General features: G+C 44.6%; 3 protein-coding genes and 1 long non-coding RNA gene across 7 annotated transcripts; 1 reads left to right on the forward strand and 3 right to left on the reverse strand.

Annotated features, from left to right (window-relative positions):
- Nucleotides 1-1,731: 1,731 nt before the first annotated feature.
- LOC123411420 (flavonoid 3'-monooxygenase CYP75B4-like) lies at nt 1,732-3,770 on the reverse strand. Its single transcript, XM_045104357.1, has 2 exons — nt 2,720-3,770; nt 1,732-2,604 (listed from the first exon to the last, which is right to left on the reverse strand). The coding sequence occupies exons 1-2, from the start codon at nt 3,656-3,658 to the stop codon at nt 1,960-1,962; spliced, it is 1,584 nt and encodes a 527-aa protein (XP_044960292.1). The 5' UTR covers nt 3,659-3,770; the 3' UTR covers nt 1,732-1,959.
- Nucleotides 3,771-4,199: 429 nt separating this feature from the next.
- On the reverse strand, nt 4,200-11,445 carry LOC123411421 (protein DETOXIFICATION 16-like). 4 transcript variants are annotated; one of them, XM_045104358.1, is made up of 9 exons: nt 11,269-11,437; nt 10,427-10,971; nt 10,184-10,275; nt 9,987-10,107; nt 9,856-9,912; nt 9,506-9,744; nt 6,086-6,204; nt 5,908-5,994; nt 4,200-4,565 (listed from the first exon to the last, which is right to left on the reverse strand). In XM_045104358.1, the coding sequence occupies exons 1-9, from the start codon at nt 11,353-11,355 to the stop codon at nt 4,503-4,505; spliced, it is 1,410 nt and encodes a 469-aa protein (XP_044960293.1). In that variant the 5' UTR covers nt 11,356-11,437; the 3' UTR covers nt 4,200-4,502. The 4 variants fall into 4 exon arrangements, with proteins under 4 accessions (XP_044960293.1, XP_044960297.1, XP_044960295.1 ...); XM_045104360.1 differs by lacking the exon at nt 4,200-4,565 and adding an exon at nt 4,893-5,292 and having other exon boundaries at nt 11,269-11,445; XM_045104362.1 differs by lacking the exon at nt 9,987-10,107 and having other exon boundaries at nt 10,184-10,270; nt 11,269-11,438.
- LOC123411422 (putative UPF0496 protein 2) lies at nt 7,392-9,170 on the forward strand. Its single transcript, XM_045104363.1, has 2 exons — nt 7,392-7,681; nt 7,806-9,170. Exon 2 carries the CDS (start codon nt 7,812-7,814, stop codon nt 8,790-8,792), a length of 981 nt encoding a protein of 326 aa, XP_044960298.1. The 5' UTR covers nt 7,392-7,681; nt 7,806-7,811; the 3' UTR covers nt 8,793-9,170.
- Nucleotides 11,446-13,838: 2,393 nt separating the features above from the next.
- LOC123412858 lies at nt 13,839-14,166 on the reverse strand. The gene is made up of 2 exons (XR_006613617.1): nt 13,981-14,166; nt 13,839-13,885 (listed from the first exon to the last, which is right to left on the reverse strand). It is a non-coding gene; the product is annotated as an uncharacterized LOC123412858 (long non-coding RNA).
- Between the last annotated feature and the right edge of the window lie 3,250 nt (nt 14,167-17,416).

The raw sequence follows: 17,416 nt of genomic DNA on the forward strand, positions 1-17,416 counted from the left end.
TGAAACAATATTTCTTCGGGATTGCTAAAACTCAGCTAGCTGAGATTTAGTTTGGTCTCACTCACGAGCATAGCCGTTTGATTAATGTGCTAAGATTCGTGCTTGTACAGTGCTTTTCTATCTCACGCTGAGGAAGAACTCATGTTGTGGGTTCTTGTTTGTTGGGCTTGTTTGCAATGCTTCACATGTTCCTTTTTTTCCATGGTTACTGGGGTGCATGTGATAGATAATTGCAAGAGGTGACCCTTTTTTCTTTGTGCCTTTGTTGTTTTTATTTTTTTCTCTATTTTTTCTATTATCCTTTTTACACTTTCTAAAGTTCTTTTTTTTTAATTTATATGTTCACTGTTTTCTGTTTTTGTTTTTTTGAGGGGAGAGTATATGTAGACACTCTTCTAACTGATTTCTAATAAGATGAAATTTGGTTAATTTTTAATATTTTTATCATTTTATTTTTTGTTACTATTTATTTATTTCTCTCATTTCTATTTTCATTTGTTTTTTCGTTTATTCATATTATTATCCATATACTTGCGCGCGCGAGGACATGCTCGCACTTATTATTAACATTTTTTATATATTTTTAGTGATTCATTTTTTATATTAACGACATTAATATTTAAAGTCGGGTCGCAACTGCAAGATTTAAAATGTGGCCGCAACTGCAAGTATTTGAAGTCGGGTCGTAACTGTAAATATTTGAAGTCGGTCGCAACTGCAAATATTAGAACTCGGGTCGCAACTGTAAATATTTGAAGTCGGGTCACAACTACAAGTATTCAAAATTGGATGATAACTGCATGTATTTGAAGTCGGACCACAACTGCAAGTATTCAAAGTCGGGTCGCAATTGCAAGTATTCAAAGTCTAATCACAACTGCAAATATTCGAAGTCAGGTCGCAATTGCAAGTATTCGAAGTCGGGCCGCAACTGCAAGTATTCAAAGTCGGGTCGCAATTGGAAGTATTCAAAGTCTAATCGCAACTGCAAGTATTCAAAGTCGGGTCGCAATTGGAAGTATTCAAAGTCTAATCGCAACTGCAAGTATTCAAAGTCAAGTCGCAATTGCAAGTATTCATAGTCGGTGCACAACTGCAAGTATTTTATAGTCGGTGCGCAATTGCAAGTATTTATAATCGATGCGCAATTGCAAGTATTTATAGTCCATTTTTTATTTTTCATCTTTTTATGTCGCCTTACAAGTTGTATGTGCGCATGTTGCATGTGATACACCCATACACAATTGTAATGGACACTCACACAACTGGTGTTGGCCCTGTTTATTTTTTTTTCCTACTAGTCACAATTTGTGCATGCCATAGACAAATGTACTTCATTCTCATTTTATTTATTTTATTTTATCTTTTTTCTCATTTTCTCTGTCCAAGAACACAAATACACAGCCATCTTTGCTAATGAAATATAAATACAAAAAATAGAATGACGTCTAATATTTCAGCCTGACACTAAATCATGTACCAACCCTAACACCTACATAGTTAAAGGCCTATTTAGTCACAAATATTAAAATATACAAAAAAAGAAAGAAAAAACGAATACATGGCAGTACCCACACAGCAGCCCTATATCAGCCCAAGTTGCCACGACAACCCACAACGCATAAAGAAAAAAAAAGCAACAACAGCTGGTCCACAGGTACCTGACGTCAGCTGACTGAAACCAAATTAAATCTCAGTCAGCTGAGGTCCAGGCGCTCCCATATTTCTTGGTACATAAAATGTTATTTTCCATTGTTACTAATGAGTGCAAAGCAATACACAAGTAGGTGGAATTATTTTAGTCGAAAACGGTGAGGCACGCCCATCTACAACAGTTACATGGCACAACTGGAGTTTGTCCTCCATAGCTCATCACGATAATCAGCAGCATATATAGTTTGTCCCCTCAGAAAAAAGAAAAAAAAAAGCAGCATACTTTGTCCTCTGTCTTGTTCGTTTCTACGCAATTTGGTATGCCGACGGGAGCAGCCTGGGCACGGGGTGGACCATGAGCGGCACGGCCCGCTGCAGCAGCAGAGAGAAGGCCTCCTCCATGTTGAGCTTGCCGGGCGTCTGGCCCGCCGGCAGCTCCCAGTCGAACGAGTGCACCAGCGTGGCCGTCGTCACGGTGACCACCCGCAGGCCCCAGCTGAGGCCCGCGCAGATCCTCCGGCCGGCCCCGAACGGGATCAGCCCGAAGTCGCCGCCCTTGACGTCGACGTCGGCGTGCGTCCCTCCCGGGAGGAACCTGGCGGGCCGGAACTCGAGCGGGTCGGGCCACAGGGCCGGGTCGCGGGCGATGCCCCACACGTTGACCAGCAGCTCCGTGCCCTTGGGGATGCGGTAGCCGGCGACCTCGCACTCCTCGGAGGCCATCCGCGGCAGCGACAGCGGCGTCGACGGGTGCAGCCGGAACGTCTCCTTGATGACCGCGCCGAGGAAGGCGAGGCGCGGCAGGTCCGACTCCGCGACGAGCTTGTCCCGGCCCACGACGGCGTCCAGCTCCTCCTGCGCCCGCTTCAGCATGTCCGGGTGCCGGATCAGCTCCGCCACTGCCCACTCCACTATCGTCGACGTCGTCTCCGTGCCGGCCACGAACAAGTTCTGCGTGCGTGCATGCATGCATGCATGCAGGGAGGGTTAATTAATCAAGCACATTATATGACTGCGGTTGTGGATCACACGTCGCAGCCACGGCAACGAAGTGCTAGATTGTTACCAGTATGAGCGCCTTGACGTCTGTGTCGGTGATCTTGTCCTCCTCGCCGCCGGTGAGGGACTTGTCTTCCTGCACCATTGCGAGAAGCAGGCCGAGCAGGTCCTTACCTTCCTTCTCGTCGCCGGCCGTGCTACCTCCGGCCCTTCTCTCGGCGATGATCCCGTTCATCATGTCGTCGAACCGGCGGTGCAGTTTCTTCAGCCTGGCAACGACCCCCTGCGGGTCGAGCCACCGCAGCGCCGGCACGAAGTCCCCGACGTTAAGCACGCCCCCAACCTCCATCACCTCCAGCACGATCTCTTTGAACTCCTGGGCGCCAAGCTCGGTGCCGGCCGCGGCGAACACCCGCAGTCCCACCGCCGCCCGCGAGAGGGCGTTGGTCGTGCACACGTTCGCCGCCTTGCCGACGGCCACCACCCCGCCGCCGGAGGCAGCATCAACAAGGGACCTCACCATGAGCGCGGCCTCCCGCTCGCGGAACCCGCGGAGGTCGTCGAGCGCGCGGGCCGAGAAGAGGTTCACGGCGCACACCTTCCTCATCGCGCGCCACCGGGGGCCGTAGGGCGCGAACACCACGTCCTGGTAGTTGTACGCCATGTGCTCGCCGCCGGAGTTGGGCGGCCGGCTGCTGAACTTGGCGTCATGTATGCGGAGGAACTGCTCGGCCGCGGCGGCCGACCCGGCCACCACCACGACGGAGCTGCCGAACCGGAGCCGGAGCACGGGACCGTACACCTTGGACATCTCGTGCAATGTCTGGTGCGTCTTGCCGCCGAGCTGCGGGAGGTTCCCCAGCACCGGCCAGCCCCTCGGCCCCGGCGGCAGCGGCGCGCGCCCCTTGTCGGCGCGGAAGGAGAAGAGCGCATAGCATATGCCCACGGCAACGGCCAAGGTGGAGAGGAGCAACGGGAGAGGGACATCCATGGCGACGAGATGCATTGTTCTGTTCGATATGCATGCAGTGCAGGCGCTCGAGTGTTCATGTATGCATGCATGGGGTTCAAGGTGAAGGCGGTAGGTGGACGTGACCGGCAAAACTGCACAGCTGACACGTCTCAACCGGCAAAGCTCAGCCACAGCTTTTGCATACCAACTATTACAATATGGGTCTCTTGCAGCTTTCGCCTACCTACCGGTATGCCTACCACCATTTGCGTTTCGGATGGTTTAGTGTCGCCTACTACTCACTGGAGCGATGATAGGAATGGAAACTGTGCAGGTGAATGTGCACAGACAGTATTTCATTAACAGATATACATTTGCCTCATAAAACAAAATAAAATATACATTAAGCATGTACTCCCTCCGTTCCTAAATATAAGTCTTTTAAACGATCTCATTAGAGGACTACATACGGAACAAAGTGAGTGAATCTATACTTTAAAATATGTCTATATACATCTGTATGTAGTCCTTTAGTGAAATCTCTAAAAAGACATATATTATGAAACGGAGGGAGTATCACTCTCTGCGGTATGAATTTGAATGAACTGCGTGGTAAAATAGAGCATCTACCTATTGGTGGTATAGCGAGAAATGATGACATTCAAGAATCAAGATGGTATCAAGTTTGAACTATGTACAATGGAGCATCTACCTTAATGGCGGAACAATCAGAAATGATGACATGGTTTATCCTTGGTTGTAGACCTGTACTAGTAACATGGTTACCAGGCCACCCATTGCTTTTGTTTCCTTTTCAACTGTACATCAAACCCCGAAAAAGCTTTGGATGAAAAGCCGGACCATAGGCCTTCTCTATGAACATCAGAAATGATGATAGTCAAGCAAATGTTACGGTGTCATCTGATTCTGGAATTCTAGTCCTAGCCCGGGCTCTTTCAGCCTACAAGAAAAATAAAACAAAAAGTGAGTAATCATCGTAGTCAACATAGTAAAATAAGAGCATACACATCATCCCAGCACAGCATGACGAGCTGGTGAGGTAAGCAAGCCCTGTATGGTGATGGCGATGCAGACAGATTGAATCATACCAGACTTCGTTATCATACCAACTTTACCAAGCCATCTGAAAGGCTAATGATCGATATGGATTTGTCCGTGTAAAGTAAGTTCAGGAGAAACAAGAAGTGCAATCTATTTTCTTGTCACAGAGCATGAAAGGCAGTAATTTACAAAGACTACTAAGAGCATATCCAACAGGCGCGGAAAATATGAGGAGAAACAAGAAGTGCAATCTATTTTCTTGTCACAGAGCATGGAAGACAGTAATTCACAAAGACTACTAAGAGCATATCCAACAGACGCGGAAAATATGATGCGCGCGAGAGAAAATGCGCCTTTTGCACGCGTGCGGGTGTTTGGCGCGCTCAAGCAGGCGCGGAAAAAACGCACGCTAAATAAAACGGCACGCGCGTGAAAAAGTGGGTTCTCGTGTGCCGCGTACATCGCTTTCTTTATAAACCGCACGTGGACGCCTGCAAACCGCCACCTCCGTTGCATTCTTTCTCGCCTCCGCTGCGCCACCGCCGCCCCCCGCGCACTTCTTCCTCGTCGCCGGCGCCCTTCTCCCTTGCCCCCGCCTCTCCCTTCCTCGCCTTCCTCACGTCAGACTACACCATCGAAGAAAGCAATGAGGAGTAATAGCTTATCTAGTTTATCTATATAGTTTATCGTTTCCATTGGTATCATTTGGACTTGAACTATTTTAACAATGATATGAACTTTTTACTGTTCACTTATTATTGTGCTTTTGTTCTTCAAAAAGTAAAAGTTGTGTTTGTGCACGGTGCATTGTGCACGGTGCAGGCGTTTTAAATTTGCAGCGCCTGCAGGAGTGGCAGCGCCTGCTGGAATGGCGCTGCAAAAAAAAAAAAATTAGAGCACCTTTGCCGTTGGCCCCACAGTGCTACGGCTATGTCCCGCCCTGCTGTCTAAGCTGGTCCTTCACAGCAGAACTTTTTTTAAACGAGGCAAAAGATTTACCATTTTCATTGATTAAGAAGAAGAGAGTTATCCGGTTAACTAATAGAAACACGAGTGAAAACCGATAAAACACGCCCACAGAAAATGGCACACTGGACGGCTTGGCACCCGCAAGACCACACGCAACGTCGAGGTTGCCTGCAATGTCGTCGTCATCACCTCTCCACGAGCAGCACTCTTGTGAAGCTTAATTTTAGATAATACGTACCATCCAATTTTATCAACAGAGAGCACGGACCTACCTCTTTATCCCAGTTGGTATGAAGCATCATCACAAGCAGAGCTATTATTTGCACTACCATAGCACATATGATTCCCAGCCAAAGCCCCTGCCATAGAAAAGAGACCCATGCAAGAATTCAGGCAGAACCCATAGAATATATATCCTCCCAGAATTGGATAAAACATGGTACAACTTACCTTACCACCGATCTTCAGAACAAATGCAAAAATAACAGCTGAAGGGATACCAAAAGCATAGTAAGCACACAGGTTGATGAAGGAGCATACTTTCTGCGAGCCACACCCTCTAGCCGCACCTTCAGAGCCATAAACAGATAAATTCAGCAAATGTTATCCAAGATAAGTGCTAATGTTTCCAAAAAGCTACACAGGGTAGATTATTCTCATATGAGGGCAAACCTAATATAAAGGGGTGGGCATTTGAAGCACATTCAACAAAAAAATAACCCCAAACCTACTAATGTTTCCAACGAGCTTCAGGAATAAGGTCATTTTTCCCATAAAAGGAAAATATTAAAGGGGTGACCATTTGAAGCATCTTATTAAATAAAAGACAAACCTACTAATGTTTAAGTGGACAGAGCTAACACGGGGACCATGGCCCACGTCGGTACTGTTTAAGCCCAACATTTAAGAGGAATGAGCCCATATGGCACTGCCCAAATGGGATTGTATATGATCCCGTGTTGGCAGTGGCACTGCGCACGTGGGATCCTACTACCTGACGAGGACCAATTTTAATTCAGGTTCTACATGTGCCAAAAAGGCTCATGTTGGAGCTGCCGCGTATGATGTATACACATACTGTATGATGTCACCACATCCACAAGCTTTCTATTCGGGATAGCGTGTTCGGTGATGTGATCAGACACAGATGTCCTCCTGTGCAAGCAAGAGCAACGCACTTCTGTGGCAAAGTGCCAACCGAAATGCAGGAAATGAATCAGAAACTAGACTGGAATCTAATTGGTTGCAGCAAGCAAATCAACCAGTAGTTTTTCCATCCTATTTATGTTTTTTCTCGCAATAGTTTAAGCAAGTTGTTACCATTTGATCTGTTAACATGTTCTGAACTTCTAAACCACCAGTTTGTTTCTTTGCACAAGTGCATGTTCTAAAATGTGATGGCATGCCCATAATGCACCCAATTGTTCATAAGCTTTTTACTTCATGGCAGACTGTGGAAGATGTTGGATACACATATCAAAGAAAATGACGTGTCTTGGCGCAGGCAAGTAGCCATAAGAAAGGGAGCTACTTCAGGCAACTTGAGCACCTGAAGTATAGCTAAATAGCCGCTAGTGTCCCTACGGCTTATTAGAGCGGCAACCACCAGGAAATCTTGCACACAATCTAAACGCCCCCAGCATGTATGGCGGCTGGTAAAGGACAGAGATGATGAAGATGTACACCGTTGGACTGCTACAGTGGTGTGGAGTGCACGAGTTGGTCATAAAAGAATACGCCGTGGAACCGCCACAGCCTCGGGATCAGGAGATATGGGCCCCGCCCTGGTATCCAGGAGGGTCAGGGAGTGGCAAACTTAAGCCTTAAGCCGCAGTGCACAAGCTTTTGGGGCGCAATACAAGACAAAGCACGAGATTTTTATCGGCTCAGGTGCTTGTATATGAAGCCTGAGGAGAGGTACATTTAAAGCCAAGGCAGGCGCGGTGCCAATTGGTGCACCTGGATAAGAGGCAAGCAGCGACCGACCTCCAAGGATCAAGAACTTGAAGGAGTTGAGGGCCTCGAAGAATCGACGTGTGCATCCAGGTGAACATCGCCGAGCTTCTCTTCATGTTCTTGTTTTCTGTTTTCTCTTCCCAAAAGCAATTTCGACGGCATGCAGTTCTGTTGAATTTAGAGTTTGCAAACTGAAAATCTGTGTGTTCTGTAGAAAGGTATGGAGCTGCTGGCGGGCGCGCAAGACGGCCTGAACATAGAGCAAGAGTATGTCAACACCATGCGCACGCAGTCTAACATGCGCTTCCTATCAAACAAGGAAGGGATGGAAGCCCTTCTTCAACCTCAGCAAGAGCTCATCCTCCCGATGCTTCACAATATGAGGCGGAAAAAATCTGCCGACATTGAGCTCGCAATGGCTGGTTACTTTGATGCCAGTGCTGAGGCCTCCGAGATCTGCAAGCAGCTGCTGATGAACATCAAGAACACCCAAAGCAACTACCAATCAATGGACAGCTTCCTTGCAAGCATAGGCTGTAGTACTACTGCCACTAGTAGCACCTCCCTTGCACTGGAAACATTCCCTGTTAGAAGCAACCCTTTCAGCACCACCACAAGAAGCAATTTCAGACAGATTCATGACAGGTACTCCTCCGTGCTCCAGACCATCAAATCAAGTCACAAGAAAGTGGCAAAGAAGCTCAAGATAGTGAAAATCATCAAGAAGCTCTCAAGGAGTTGCCTTGTCATTGCTGGTGGTGCGGTTGCCATCGGGATTGCAGCACACCTGCTGGTCTTTAGCCTTCTGGTTGGGTCTGCGCTCATGGGGCTCTGCCCTATTGCGCTCAAGAGGAGGGTCACAAGGCTGAAACGTTCCAAGACAGAGTCTTTGCAGCAGTTGCAGGAGCAACTCGATACTGCCGCAAAGGGCACATATGTTCTTGGCAGGGACTTCGACACGGTGAGTCACCTTGCTGTGCGCCTCTCTGACGGTATTGAGCGGGAGAATGCAATGGCAACATATTGCATGGAGATGGTGGATGAGAAGTATCCAGTGCAGGAGATGGTGATGGAGCTGAGGAGGAGTTGTTCTAGCTCTAGGAGATTGGCCATGGAGCTAGAAGAGCATGTGGGCCTGTGCCTTGCTACAATCCATAGAGCTAGAGTTTTGGTGATCAAAGAGATCTCCAAGCAAGCATGAATACAGTTGCCTGTTTAGTTAGTGTGGTGTGGACATTAAGCACCTGTTCGGACTGTCTCCGCTCTCTAACTCCGCTCCGGAGCGGAGCAGCATTCAGTTCAAATTTGGGGAGTGGCTGAAAGGGCGCTCCGCCTGCTCCGCTCCGTAGAGGGTTACCGAACAGGTCTTAAGTTTAGGAATACTTCATAAATGTTTATATTTTTGTCAGATCGTGCAGGGAATTTGCAATTCAATACATTAGCATAGAAAATTAGGACAATTAGGAAAATTAGCATAGAAAGAAAAGGAAAAAAAAAACAAAATAAATGGTTGGTTTGTGAGAGTTTGAGCAAAACTAGGAATATCAACTGCAATTTCTTGCAGAGAAATTGATGCTTTCTTGTACAGTCAGTGTATATATGAAAACATTCTGAGATTGTTTCTGAAATAGACATGCAAGTAAAAAAAATCCACCCATCCTCAAAATTATCCTGTTTCTAAGCATTTGTTAGCAATTTATGTTCAATATCTGTTAATGATTGAAGTTCAATCTGATGGCTACTATTCGAAGGTAACATGCTTGAGGCAAACGAAACAGCATTAATATTGGCAGAAATGGTTCAGTGGACTATGCAATATGTTATTCTGTTTGCACATAAGTCTTCTTCAGAAGGGAGGAACTGCTGTATTCTAGACATATAAAATTAATATTAGGATGCATATTTAGGCCATACCTGATAGTGTGCATTGTATGCCATCCATGAAGTTAGAAGTGGCGAGAATCGGCATCATTATGGATACATACTTTACTATCTCTTCTTCATTGCTGTACAAATAACCCCACACATCTCGTACAGAAACTGTGATGATAAGTACAAGAAGGCCTTCTGTTAGGCACATAATTCCTGAAATAAGAACTGATAGACGTGCTGCTTGTGGATTCCCGGAACCTAATTCATTGGACACTCTAATACTGCATACAAACATTAATCATGGATTCAAACTGGTTAAGTACAATTTTGAGATGTTAATTCTCACAAAATGAAAGGAACGGAGTGGACTTCTGATATTGTGCTCCCCTGACCTTATTGCACTGCTGAGGCCACTTGGAATTGTATAAACCATCCACATTGTGTTTAGGCTAGAAAAATGAACCAAAGTTAGTGGCATAATCAAGTATCTGAAAGCATAATGTCAAACTAGCTAACATCGTACTTCGCGGTTATCACAAAAAATGGAAGGGAAGGTATGTAACACCCTGCTACCGGCCTACCGCCATGTGATTTGAGTCTACCAGGCAGGTAAATAGTCTTGTTATATAACAGCACTGTTGAATCTACCAAAAATCGTCTGCTTGTTAGAAATTCTCAGTAATTTAATGCAAGAAAGTGTTTCAAGTCCTGTTTCCTTACCTGATGGATAAAATTGAAGTTTCCAGTTTTGGATTTGGAAGAAAACCTGCAAGAAGAACCACCATCTCGAATGCCCAGTACTCCAAGCTGAACTATGTTTCAAGTCAAACAACATATGTTCCATGAAGAAGAAAGAAGAGTAAACCACGTATCACTACTTTTCACCCAGTTGTAAAGACATTCTATTGTCGAGATACTCATTAGTAAGACATTGTTTTTGGCGGTTGCTCATATCAGGCTTACCAGGTCATAAATGTAGATGGAATGGCCAGACTTAAAAACAAGTTAACATCCTTTAACACTGCCCTTGACCATCCATGCCAACTCCTTCTGCCAGCTTCAGAGAATTTAACATACAGCGCTAGCAGAATCACATTAAACCAATAAGATACCGAGGTTGCGAAAGCTGCTCCTCTGTAGCCAAGACCGGAATTCTGAACAAGGAACCAGCACAGCAGAATGTGGAATATCAATGTCACCCCCGAACAAACTACCAGTGGGTGGACAATATTTTGGGCCTGCAGGAACTTGGTAAGGCACTGAAGCAAGCCGTATGCGAAAAGCCCAGGAATCAACAACCTGGCATAGGTTCCGGCTCCATATGATATCTCAGGATTTTGACCAAGAGCAGTAAGAATTTGGCCAGCGAAAGCCAATACAAAGGCCAGCGGAACGCTTGAAAGCATAAGAACGAAGATAGCCCTCTGAGCATGCGTCCCCAGCATATCATACTGTTTTGCACCGTACGATTGCCCACACAGTGTATCGAGCGCGCTTCCCATTCCCAGCTGAACATGTGAAAAATTTCCATCAAACCAAATTGCAACTGAAAGCAGGCATCATCTGGTAGTGTTAGAAGAAAATTTTGTGCCTGCTGGTCACATAATAAGCATACTAATTTTCCGATAATTTTGCTCACGACGCACTAAAAACTAGTAGCTCCTAGGTGCTCGCTCTGCATTCCATATCAACTCGCTCTTCCTTTCAACTTCGGAAACAATTTCAGCTCTGGAAACAATTTTTGTCATGCTTCACAAGTAGCAACACGAGGCTTGGTTTGGTAACGAACTAACGACACGGATTACCAGGACGCTGAAGCCGGTGACGTTGGCGAAGGAGGCCGCGACGGAGGCGGAGGAGAGGGGAAGCTCGCCGAGGTGGCCGGCGAACATGACGGAGACCACCTGCAGGCTGTACTGCAGCAGGCTGCACGCCACCAGCGGCGCCGCGAGCCCCACCTGCCGCCGCACCTCGTCCCGCGCCGCCGGCGCCGGGGCGCGGGGGAGGAGGAGAGGCGCTGAGGAGGCCGTCATGGCTGCCGAGCTCGCCTCGCCTCGTCCGCCCATTCCACCCAGGCTGGCCTTTGAGCTTTGGCGAGCTGAAGGGAGGGGAAGACGCTGACGGGGCGCACTGGTCGCTGTCGCGGCAATGACGCGCGGCGGCGTAGGCGATGAAGGGGGACAAGAATTATGGGCCACACCAGAATTTGATAGCCCAATTTGGGGGGGTCTTGGGCTGGTCCGGTTAGGACTGGGTTTCGTTCTGCCCAAAGCGATGGTGAGACCGATAGGCTTTAAGGACACTGCATGGCCGATTAACGCAGATCCGGAAATACAGATTGTGAGCCTGATAGGCTTTAAGAACGCAGATCCGGAAATACAGATTGTGTGCAACTTTTATCTCTTCCTAATCTCCTAATCTCCCCTAATAATAAAGCACCGTACGTCGTGGATATTTTACAAAAAAGTCCTTGTATTTTCAAGTAATTAACCCGCCGTCCCTCTTTAAGTGACTAACCAGGAAAACGTTTCGTTCTTACAAAAAGTACCTCGTGTTTTGGAGTATTCCACCCGAGATCCTTCTGTTAAGATAAGGTCTCAGTGGTCACGACCGAGGTGAGGAGGCTGGAGCGCGCCCGGTGCCGGCGCCGGCTCGGCTGGTGCAGCACGCGCCGAGGGCTCCCGCGGTGCTGACGAAGGCGAGGCGGCCGGACGTGGGACCGCCGGAGGCCGCGTGCGTGGACGAGAGGGCGGACGACTTCATCAACAACAAGTTCCGACAGCAGCTGCAGCTGCCGGCCGCGAGGAAGACAGGCTTGGCGAGGAGGCCATGACGGGGAGCCGGCGCTGCCCACGGACGCGTCCTCAAATAGGCGGGGAGCTGGCGCTGCCCACGGGTGCGGCGACAGGAATCGACTGCACGAGTTCATCACAGCAGCAAAAATAGCAGACCATCCGAGGAGGGGGGAAACGCAGAGGATGGGTAGTCAAATCGCGTCACCTCGCGCTTGTTGTCTTTCGTCGACGGCGAAGCGGCGAGGCCGTCGGTCTTGAGGCTGTTGGCTGCAGCGGGGTTGTCGCTCTTGCCGCCGAGGACGTGGCTAGCCATGGTTCCGATGGGGAGCGAGACGGAGCCGACGAGGAAGAGGAGGGCTAGAGCGGCGAGGAAGGCAACGGGAGCGGAGGAGAAGGGCCAGAGAAGAAGACCAGCAACTTAGTTAGTATTTGTGGCAATCCAATGGACGAGCAGCACACTGCACAGCTTCGGGACACTCCGTCTTTGTGTGAGCGCGTTGACGATGGAATCAATCAGCCGCCGGCCCATCACCGTCATGGCCGAGGGTGGAGCAACTTGGAGGAACGGGAAAAGAATGATCTCTTGCTTGCTGTTACCGGCGGTTTTCCCTTTCATCGTCACTATCTCTCTCTCTGTCTCTCTGGCATGGGCTGAAAGCCACATTCTAAATGCCATCTCCTTGTCATGACAGTGAAATCAACCAATGAAACAGGGCCATTATAGGGACAAGTACAGGCCCGTAACGGGGATCACAGATAACCCCCCCCCCCCGTTTGCACGTGCAAGTCGCTGACCTCTTCTGCAATTCCAGCTGCAAAAAACGATCAATTCCGGTCGGTTTCAGCAACAGCGCCGCATCATGAATTCATGATCGGCTGACAATTGGCAACGACAACGAATTTTCTTCCCTCATGGAACTGCAGCGAGATGGCGAGAGAGCACGAAAAATTTGCAGCTTCGAGTGGTGCCCATGGTCAATGATGACGCGACGTGCAGCATACGGAACTGACCTCCACCAGTTCATCCACACAACGTAACTTCAGAGAGAAAATAGAGGTTCAAAAGCTTCTGGATGATGCAGCGGGAACGAGCAGAGCCTGAAAAATGCAGACCCCACATTCTTCTGGAGGAGCGCTGCATTTCTAGGGATTACAGGTACTTAAGATGTTATTAAGCTGAGCGCTACGATCAGCTGTAGCTCTCCATTGATACCAAGCGATGAGTTATGGGGGCTTGGGAAAACATTTGAACACTATATTTCTCGAACAAACCATCCGATCGCTTTCATTACAAAAGATTTTTACATGTATTCTCTCTACAAGAGCTATGATGACAACAACTGACAACATCACAAAAAGGAAGAAGAATGATCATTAACCACAAGACAGAAGAAGCAGGGGTGAGGGGGCAACAACAAAATCAGGGGAGCCATATAATGAGCAGCGGTAAAATTAGAACCAGATACATATTTTTTTGGTCCACGGTTACTTAATGCCGTCTTGTGTTTGCACCCCGTATTGTAACACCATGTAAAAATTTGGTAAACCCAAGAAAGTTTAGCTTGCCATCTGTTTTTCTCATCCAATCTTGCACGATGGAATAATGAGTCGGAGCAAGATTTAGTTCCTGCGTACAAACGGGGAGGAGGCCCAAAAGCTCTATCCTACGCTCCCAAGCCCGGCTAAGACAAATGCTGTTTAAATTACTGTCACCCTACATACCTGTGCCAACTCCTCGACTGATATGACTCGGTTGCCCTCCTGTTCAAAGTGCTGAAAAAAGCTGTTCCAGCAATCTCCTCCCATTTGTCCAGAGCCTCGAGCTGGTAAGGGCTGATAGCTGCGGCGCAGAATTCTTCAAAATCCATACTCCTGTATGCAAGTGGTTTCAACTGAGAGAGAAACAAGAACAAGGTCAGCAACTTCGACTACTAATTACACAATGTTATAACAGGGGAAACAAAAACAAACAAAATAAAATTTGGAAAAGAAGCTCAACCAGAAACAACTACATCAGGTATTAACGCATGGCTTTCAAAATTGTATTAACAAATGGAATTTGTCCAGTAATATGAATAGTAAAACATATATGTTGACTGAACGGTTGCATAATTCATCCTATCCAGAAAAATTAATCAAAGTATGACTACAATTATGATCGGTATTGAAAAGGCAACCCGTGTCTACATGTAAGATGTCAAAGGGAAAGCATTAATTCACACCAGCACAGGGTGATCAATAACTCCCCTTGCTGTCAAACTCCAAAATACAGACAAGATATATATATATATATATATATATATATATATATATATATATATATATATATATATATATGAAAAATACATCCTACCACCCAGGGGTAGTTACCCCACTTGTTCAATATACTACCATGCAGGATTATATATACTAATTTATCATTTTAATTATGTTCATATACTATATACAAGATTTTTTAAAGTGAGTTACATGAAAAAATTACAAGTTGACCCATAGTTTTTATTATATTTGTGAAATACATATATATTTGTATGTAAAAAAGAGCATACACAAAATATGATATATACTATCAAAAAAACAGTATATATACTACCTAAACATGATTATATACTACATACTATGCATACATACTCTTCAATTTGATACATACTCCATATAACATACAAAACGTAAGTGGTGGTAACTACCACCGGTGATAGATAAAATTTGTCATATATATATATATATACACTTGGTTTTACTTAGTAATCTTAAGCTCAATATTCTTTGGATTTATAACTATATTTAGAGCATATGACCCGACCTTGCATGTGGCCAGTGTAATTTGTTTACTAAGAAATTAGTTCAAGAAATTTCACAGGTTTACACATGTTTACACTATTTTTGTTTAAAAAAAATCATGTTTGCACTTGTTTTAAAATCGTAAGGATTCTAAAAAAACAATCTATTTTTACTAGAAAATTCATTTCGAAATGTACAAAAAAAATCAAAACATTCTTTAAAGAAAAAAATCAGTCAAAGGATGTGTTTTTTAGAGAAATGTTCTAATTTTCATAAACATTTAAGATTCTTAAAGAAGTGTTCCAATTTTTATGTAAACCTGAACTTTTATTAGCAATAAGGAAATTTTCATGTTTACCAGAAAAGCCTAAATTTTTTTTATTGACAAACTATTCCATGCAAAACTGCTCTTGCATCTGATGAAGAATGCTAAGTTGGCTTCTTCACATCCAAACTTGATTATACAAAAAGCAATAATCAGTTTTACCTTATTATTGATGTCTATTAAAATGGTACACAATGCAATATAAAGCTGGTTGTGCCTTTTTCTTCGCCCGGTGCAACGCACGGGCATTTGTACTAATAATAATAAAGCAAATACGGTTTCTGGTCGTCCGTCTTGAAAATTACCCCTAAAGTTTGCATAAATTACCCACCATGCCACAGGTAAGTAATAGAAAACGTTTCACAAAGCGAAAAATCTTGAACTGGGCCGGCCCATGTAAAAACGTCATATATTACGCTCTGCATGCTGGGAGAATATCCAACACACCGTAAGGGCCGGCCCATGCACAGGCGCCTGCTTTTAGTTTCGTTTATTTTTTTATTTTCAGTTCCGTTTTATTTTTTTATTTTATATTATTTAGAACTTCAAATAATCTTTAAAATTTTAATAAAATGAAAATTATAAATCAACATGTTTAAAAAATTAAAATGTTTGTGACTTCAAAAACTGCTCGGAGTTTTATAAAAAATGCTCGCATATACAATAAAATGTTTGCTATTTTAGAAAAATGTTTGTACAATAAGAAAAGTCCATGATCTAAAATACAATTCCATGTATTAAAAATTATTAAAGGCATTTAAAAAAATGCTTTCTAATTCAAAATATGTTAATGCATTTAAAAAATGTCCTACAATTTTAAAAATAGCTAATGCCTGTTTTGATAGTTTCTTTTTTTTAAACAATTTTGCGTTCCATTTTTGTTTATTTATAATTTAAATAATTTAGAATTACAAAAACTTTTGCATACTAAAAAATAGGAATTTTGAATTAAAATGCTGACGAATTTTTATTTTGAATTAAAAATAGGATTCAAAAAAAGCGCCGCATTTTTATATTTTTTTTGAAAATTCCAAAACAATGTCCATGAATTTAATAAATATATTACTGATTTATAAAAATATTTGTTCATTCAGAAAACTTCACGCGTTTCAAAAAATGTTTGTGAATTTAAAATAAAATCCTCCAACATTAAAAGTTATGTTCGTCTTTTCTTGAATTGGTCGCCAATTCAAAAGGAAATATTTAAACCCGTTCGAAATATAAAAAATATTCACGATTTTTAGTAAATGTTTGTAAATTGTAAAAAATGTTTTTGATTTTAAAATTGTTCCCATATTTGTAAAATTGTTCACGAAAGATCTAATGTATGTAGTTAAACATTAATGTTTCTAAGTCTATGTGACAATATACCTGTGTGAATTTTGAAGAATTAACTGTTGGATGAATCGGATTATTATTGTATGTTTTCTAAAAAAAATCTTGAAATTCAGAATAAATCTTTGAGTTACCAAGATTTTTGACAACCATGATATATATTTTTTGAAAATGTAAAGATTGCTTCAACTTGTGAATAAATTTAAAAGAAAAAACATTTTCTTGCATTTGTGCACAAAAATTTATAAATCAAGCGATGATATGTGAACATAATGTGGTCATCATCATTGGAGATTATGTTTTTTTCTTCCGTGGCAACGCACGTGCCATTTTGCTAGTTAAGACAAAACAAATATACAGTTACCCAGGCTTGGATACCCTCTCATTTAGGGTTTAAGACCTCTGACGGCGATCCGATCGCCGCCGCGAGTATCATCCACCGGCTGTTTCCCCGCTCCGGTGAGGCACTTGGCCGACTTCGGTGGGGGTGCAAGGAGTTTCTCTGGGCCAATGGCGGGGGATGACGGGTCATCCTCTTCCTCTGGATGGACCGGGAAGAACTTGAAAGATATGCTGCAGCACTTGGATTTGAAGGATGAAGAGCTAGATGATGTGGTTGTGGGCGAAGCGGAGGTTAAGAAACTCGAGGCGGATGCTAGGTGGCTTGCGATTGGAAGGCTGCACACATCACGCCCCTTCTCCTCATCGGCAATGTTC

The sequence above is a fragment of the Hordeum vulgare genome, chromosome 7H, assembly GCF_904849725.1.
Source record: "Hordeum vulgare subsp. vulgare chromosome 7H, MorexV3_pseudomolecules_assembly, whole genome shotgun sequence".
In the NCBI taxonomy this organism is placed as follows: Eukaryota; Viridiplantae; Streptophyta; class Magnoliopsida; order Poales; family Poaceae; genus Hordeum; species Hordeum vulgare.